At 51.0% G+C, this 7,500-nt stretch overlaps 1 protein-coding gene across 1 annotated transcript in view; it reads right to left on the reverse strand.

Annotated features, from left to right (window-relative positions):
* Positions 1-7,500, reverse strand: part of LOC123508544 (cubilin-like) — a 21,580-nt gene that overhangs the window by 844 nt on the left and 13,236 nt on the right. The window contains 2 exon segments of the mRNA XM_045262285.1: positions 1-2,200; positions 2,203-4,575. The exon segment at positions 1-2,200 is cut by the window's left edge and continues 844 nt beyond it. Of these exon segments, the coding sequence (XP_045118220.1) occupies positions 1-2,200; positions 2,203-4,575 (4,573 nt within the window).

Here is a 7,500-nt window from a genome sequence, read left to right on the forward strand (position 1 = left end):
ACAAGGTGCACAGTGACCACGAAGCCCGCCACGGAGGCTGAGCTGTGCAGCAGGACGGTCAGGTCGTGGGGTGGGAGGTGTAGAGTGTGCAGCATCTTACTGCCACACATCCGCTGGGCGCCTCCCTCCGCCCCGGCCACCTCCAGATAATCCACCTCGCAGGACGGGTCTCCAGGTACATACGCCGCCCATATCCGCACCACAAACTCACGGCCAGGCTCGGCAGCAGTGACTCGCCACGCCCTTGCCTCAGGCTGCCCGTGGTGCCAGCCCAGGATGACGGCGGGGCTGCCCACGTTGATGTGCCACGTCCTCTGCAGCACCACGCAGTCATAGTGGAGGCGGAACCCTCTCCTCACCCCAACGCTGCCGCCCGTGAAGGTGATGGTGCTGGGGCCCTCCAGCAGGACGCGCCGCGGGAGGTGGGCGGCGGAGAGGGTGATGGCGCGGGTGGGCTCGGCGAGAGCGAGATGGTCTAGGTGCGGGTCAAGGTCAAGGTGAGTGACGGTCACTAGGACGGACAGGCGGGAGGTCCACACGCAGGTGACGGGGCCCACGAAACGGTCAGGGTGACGCGGGGACGTGAGGATCCCGCCTGGACCCACAAGGTTTCCGCCACACCCGCCCACCACCTCATAACCAAACGAAATGGGCGAGGCGGCCGGCGTCTCTACCAGCAGCAGCACGTCGGTGGTGGAGTGCAGTGTCGGCATCTCCTCGCCCACACAGTACCTCACGCCATCGCTGAGCGCTCCGCTGGTGGACACCACTACCTTGCCTCTGCTGCACTCCCCGTCCACCCGCACCACCTCCTGCCCCTGCCCATCCTGCTGCAGGTCCTCGCCCCCACCACCCTGAGGCTTGTTCTTCTTGCCGCCGGTGTCTTTCAGAGGCTTCAGGGCCACCACTTTCCCAGGGTTAGGCTTCAGGCGAAACAAACAGTACTCTGAGTTGGAGCTGGAGTCTCGATTGGAGATGATGCCCTCCGCCCTGAGACTTGTGTCTATGTCCTCGCCGCAGCCTGACGCCACGGCCCGCAGCCTCAGGGCAAAGCCGCTCCTCACGTAGCGCCCGTCAGACGTGAAGACGATCCTCAGCTGGTGCCCGACACTCTTCACAGTGTCCCCGGCGGCGTCTCCTCTGAACACGGCCACAGGGGCGGCGGACTGCAGCGGGTCGAACACCTCCACAATGTCTGACTCGTGGACATTGAACTGCACCACCTTGAGCTTGATCCTATCGCTGATCCTGGACCCGCTGGCCTCCACGAGCCACACGCAGCGGGTGTGGGTTGGGTACTGACCCCAGGAGTTCGGGGATCGTATGGTGATGGGCAAGTCCTTCTTTAGTCTGACGATGCCCCCGCAGTCGTTGGCGTCGTAGCGTATCCTATAGCCCTCGAACTCATTGTTGGTCTTGGTCCTGAACCTGAGCGTGAAGGGCGTGTCGAGCACCAGCGTGAAGGGCAGCCAGGTGACTCGTGAAGGGTCGATGAGCGTCGCCTTGTCGTCCTTTACCACCTTGAGGAGGTCCAGGGAGGTGTTGGCGGGCAGGTCAAGGTGTTGCACCTCCAGCACCACGCTCCTGTTGCGATCCTCTGACTCGAACTTGATGCTGCAGGAGAGGTGTGCGGGGTAGGTGGAGAAGCCGTGGGAGTGCGGGGAGGTGATGACGCCCTGACTCCCTTCCCGCAGGACGATGCAGGTGTCGCAGGGGGAGGAGACAAGCGGTGCCTTCGTCACGTGGATAACGAAGCTCACACCGCGCGGGAAGGGACGCACTACCACCAGAAACTCGCGGGTCGTCTCCAAGGAAGTCATGGCGTATGGGGTCACATCCTTCAGGGTCTGGTAGGAGCCGTCAGTGGACACCCTGATGTAAGACAGGGCTCGCCTGGAACTAGTGGTGACGTCAAGCACCATCCTCCTGCCGTCCCCAACGAACCTGTACACGCAGGTGACACCTTTTTCCAAGTTCCTGCTCCTCACAATGACTTTTCCCCGCACGTCGAAGGTGTCCCCGCACGACGTGGTGACGGCTGACACTAGCAGGACGTAGGTGCTCTCCGCCTCGCTGCTCCCAATGGCGTTGAGGTGCAGTCTCATGCTAGATGTCTCATACTGACGCTTCCAGTCCTTGCTGCAGAGGTCGAAGACGGCGCCCTCCTCCTCGTCGGTCACTTCCACGGGGCAGGTGGAGGGTGACTGGCAGACAGCAGAGTGTACTGGATGGAGGTGACTGACGGCACTTTATCCTTGCCGGAGGTTATCACCTGGTGGCAGGGCACGACGCCGAGGTTTGTCACGATCACAGGCCACCCTCCAAGCTTGACGGCTGCGTGACACTGCGAGAAGGAGGCGTAGGCTGTCACGGTGATGGTGACCCCTGTTTCCCGGGACACGATCATGTAGCTCTTTGCGGGCCCTATGAAGTGCAGCGTCCGTGGCTCATAGGTGAAGAGGTCGTTGTAGAGGCCAGTCTGTGAGACCTGCAGCTCCGTCTTCACGTTCTTGAAGTCCAACAGAAGGAGGCTGTTCTCCTGGCCCTGCACCACCCAGATGCAGTCCTGCTCCACCGGACCCTCGCCAGGCGTGCGCAGTACCACCTCCTGGCCTGGGTACAGCACGTGGTTCCCGCCACACCCTGGATCAGGAACCTCCCTGATCTCCATCTCGAAGCGCTGCGTGGGATCCGTGCCGGTGGCGTGGTAGGAGAAGCTCAGCAGGTTGCCAGCAGTGAGAAACGCGAGGCCTGTGTTGTCGCCACAGAAGTATTCTATTCTGTTAACACCAGAGTCTTTCATCGCCAGGTGGTTCCCCGCCTCGCATTTCTTGTTCTTCTCCAGGAAGAAATAATTGAAGCGCACTGCGAAGCGGCTACCAACGGGGCCAGTGAAGGAATGGTTGCAGACGGAGTAGTCTGGTGCGAGGGGGCGAGGCGGCGGGGAGGCGAACACGTATGTGACGTTGTTGGTTTTGTGTACCGTGCACTCGTTGTTCCTGATCCGCTCAGTGGCACCCACCAGAAAGAAGCCGCGGTGACGCCCGAAGTTGTTCCCGTCACTCTGGAAGAACAGCAGCAACTTGCGGCTCTCCGTGAAGTACTGGAAGCCGCTCCTGTCGCCGCAGAATCGCTGTGCTGTCGTCAGTCGCTCGTCGACGATCTCAAGGTGATCATAACGGCACGAATTTCCATCCTCCACGTCGAAGTCCACCATACGGAGGATGGAGCGGTACTCAGGGCCGGCAGTGTAGTGCAGCGTCCACCAACACCTGCTGTTGGCCTGGTAGCCCTGCGGGTACTTGCTGGAGGTGATGACGGCGACTGACTCGTTAGTGACCACCAGTGACTTGTTGCAGGAGTCCACGCGGTTTGTGGGAACCACTTGGAACTGCAGGCCGTGCTGCTGCGAGGCCTCGGGGTCAGAAGGCGCGGTGTACATAATAGTGAATATGTCGGACAAGTATATCTGGTCTGGGTCATATTTCTCATACTCCCCGAAAGCTTCCGTAGAAATCTTTATCAAACCCTGACCTTTGACCTGCCCCGGGTTGCCACTCAGACTCAGGGACATTTCAGACTTGGCCACCACCAGCCAGTGGCACTGCGATCCTGAGGGAGGTGCCAGAGGGAAGCTCGGAGTGGAGAGGAAGACAGGGTCCAGGCCCAGCGTCTGCACCACTTCGCCACAGGTGGACTTGAGGACGAACACTCTGATGAGGAAGCCCTTGTGCTCCACCGTGGCGTCACTGGTGAAGGTCAGCGTCAAGGTGTTGCCCCGGGACGTGATGCCCTGCCGCCGCTGCTCGCCGCACAGCACCATCGATGACCCCACCAGGTTGTCCACGATCCGCAGAGAGTCAGACCGACAGCTACTGTCCTCCAGCTCAAAGTCTGAGATCCACAGGTGCACTTGGTCTGAGTCAGTGCTGGCCAGCCCCGCGACGGTCCACTCACACTTCACATTTGGGGGGTAGTTATTGGGGTAGCCTGGTGATGCGATGGTGCGTTGTGTCTCATCATAAAGAGAAATAAAGCCGCCGCAACTCACCGGCTCATCTTCGTCTCCCGTCCCCTCTCCTTCTCCCTCTTCGCCGAGCCTTTGTCGTGTGAGGTTAGCCACCACCAAGTCATGATAACTCAACGCTGGCTCCTCTCCCTCTTGTTTCGCCCCCTCCTCCTCTTCCCTGAGGTCTTCACGGGTCAAATTCTCCACTAGCAAGTCAAGGTAGTTCCGAGGGTTGGGAATTTTGACTACAACGGCATCGGGGGAATCAGGCTCGCTCGGTGTGCCAATAAACTCATTAATAAAGTCCATAATCGCGTCCTCTGCAGAGTCACGAGTGTCCGATACCACTTCATTACCTTCCACCACCAGTCCATCCCCTGTGGCCTCTGTAGACACCTCAGGGGGCTCAAACTCAAGACCAGCAGTAACATTTGTGTCTCCCGGGGCTTCAAAAACCTCCGTCACTTCTTGGGCAGTAAGTGAGAGGATGTTTTCGATACCTTCCTTATGTTGGTGCGTCTGTAGTGCGTCCCCTGCTGTGTGTGGGTGTCCGTCCCTCGCTGCACCTGAGGGATGAGGGAAAAAAAACACAGGTCACCGCAATGAAGGAAGGAACTTTGTACTCTGACTAGTGTAATGAAGAGGCGCAAAAAACGTGAGCCCAGAATGTGAAGAAAAAAGTGCATAAATCAAGAGAAGAGTAATTACCGGCGGAGAGAGAGAGAGAGAGAGAGAGAGAGAGAGAGAGAGAGAGAGAGAGAGAGAGAGAGAGAGAGAGAGAGAGAGAGAGAGAAAGGAGGTCAAAGTATGCAAGAGAAACAGGACGGCAAAGCAGCAATGAAAAAAAGATAAAAAGCAACAAAATTAGGGATGCGTAAAGTCGCACAAAAAGAAATTAGACTCAAAGTGAAAATACAAATATCTGGAGGGCAAGAAGAAGAACAAGAACAAGAACAAGAACAAGAACAAGAACAAGAACAAGAACAAAAAGAACAAGAAGAAGAAGAAGAAGATCAATAAAGTAAACCACAAAAGGTACAACGAAAGATTACGAAACACACACAAAGAGAACCAAAATTCCCAACCAAGCAAGTGTATTCAACCCCTTCAGTCCCATGACACGATTCCATATTCATTCTGCTTACTATTTGGCGAGTTCAGAAACTTATGTGGTGATTGAAATAGTAAAGACTCTGGCCCTTAATCTTCTGACCTCCATAGACCCTTCCTAATGTCAATAAAATCGTCTAATCACACCCAAAACTCATGGTAAAAATGCGTCCCAGTACTGAAGGAGTTAAGTAAAGATAGAAGTTGGAAGGAAAAGGGAAGAGAATGAAAGATTAAAAGAAGGTAATAAAAAGAATTGAAAAATGTAATAGAAATAAATGAAGAGAATAAAAATAGAATCTTAATAGAAAATACTGATAAAAAGTTACAAGGAAAAAGGAAAGGGAATGAAAGAATAAAAGAAGGCAATAGAGAAAGATAAAAATTGTAATAGAAATAAGTGAAAAGAAAAGAAAATAGAATGTCTCAATAGAAAATACAGATTAAATATATGTACTTCATTTTTATCTTTTTTTTTTTTTTTTTTTTACTCATTTCTTCCTCTGATCGTTCATAAAAGCACAACTAGTTAGCTTTTACATCTTTTTTATACCCAGTTGTCATTTTCTGAGTGGTCGTGAGTATATAAGGAAAATTTGTCGTGTCCTCCTTATAATTCAACAAAATAATAAATAATACATCAATAAATAAACAAACAAAAAATCAACGAGAGAGAAGGAAATTACTTGAAAAAAAAAATCACATGTCATCTCCACGGTTCCCATTTTCTATATAGTTAGCATTTTCTTTATTCTATTTTTTATCTATTTTCTTTTTACAGTGTACCCTCCAATACCTCACCTTTCCTTCATTTCAACTGATAACATAATGAAAAGGAAACGAAGAACAAAAAGCCATATATTCCCGTAATTCCTTCAGTACCATTACGCATTTCTATATTCATTCTGCTTACTATTTGGTGACTTTATACAGCTTCAGAAATATATGTGGGGGATTAGAATAGTGGAAACTGTGGCCATTAATCTTCTAACCTCCACAGACCCTTCCTACTGTCAATAAAATGATCTAATCGTACACAAAACTCAAGGTTAAAATGTGTTTCAGTACTGAAGGGGGATTAGAATACTAGAGAATAGTGAAGACTGTGGCCATTAATCTTCTGACCTCCACAGACCCTTCCTATTGTCAATAAAATGATTTAATCGTACACAAAACTCAAGGTAAAGATGTGTTCCAGTACTGAACGGGTTAAGTAATAAAGACCAATTTTCTTAACACCTACGTAACTTCTTTCTCCTCTATTTCCTTTATTTTTTACTGCTATTCTTTAGTTCACCCTCGATTTACATTCCCACCAAACACTTCAAATAAAAAAATATATTAAAAATCCGTATATTTCCTTAACAAACGGCATTCTCGTAACACATCTTCTTTCTCCTCTTTTTCCTTTATTTTTTTCATCTTTTTTTATTTTTTCTTTAGTTCACCCTTGACTTTTACTGCCAATACACACACTTAATGAGAAAAAAATATAAGAAAAACCTTATATTCCCTAAACAAACGCCATTTTCTTCACAAATACGTAACTTCTTTCTACTCTATTTACTCTTTTTTTCTCTCTTTCTCTTTATTTTTACCTTATTTTTTTTTTTTTTTCTTTCAGTTCACCCTCGATTTAGCCTCATATCGTTTTTCGCGTCCCTCCGCACACACTAAACCTGTCGAGGCTCCATTTTCTATTTTTTGCGGCCCACAATCCCGCGGGCCTCTCATTTCAGCAGGCGGTCCTGGTGGTGAGCGGCCAAATAGCGCACGCCCACCAGCCCCACACCGCCCGCCCGCATACCTCGAGGGATAAGAGGAAGAAAAGAGAGATAAACGTGTATATCTGTCTACCGAGTGTCAGTTATCTCTCTCTCTCTCTCTCTCTCTCTCTCTCTCTCTCTCTCTCTGGAGGTCAAAAAGGAAGAATAAGAAAAATGAACGCGCATCTGTTTACCGTGTGTCAGGTTAAGAAAAATGAACGCGCATCTGTTTACCGTGTGTCTCTCTCTCTCTCTCTCTCTCTCTCTCTCTCTCTCTCTCTCTCTCTCTCTCTCTCTCTCTGGAGGTCAAAAAGGAAGAATAAGAAAAATGAACGCGCATCTGTTTACCGTGTGTCATTTATTCTCTCTCTCTCTCTCTCTCTCTCTCTCTCTCTCTCTCTCTCTCTCTCTCTCTCTCTCTCTCTGGAGGTCAATAAGATGCAAAATTTCAGGTAATCGCCTTACATCTCACACTCCTGCCTTCTAATCACTTGTCTTCCTCTCCTCCTTCCTCCCTCTCTTCCCTTTCCTTCTCCATTTTTCTCCTTCCTTCATTCGTCTCCTGTCTTACTTGTTTTTTTACCTCCATCTGTCTGTCTGCCTGTCAATCTTGTC

This window comes from Portunus trituberculatus, chromosome 25 (genome assembly GCF_017591435.1).
Source record: "Portunus trituberculatus isolate SZX2019 chromosome 25, ASM1759143v1, whole genome shotgun sequence".
Lineage (NCBI taxonomy): Eukaryota > Metazoa > Arthropoda > Malacostraca > Decapoda > Portunidae > Portunus > Portunus trituberculatus.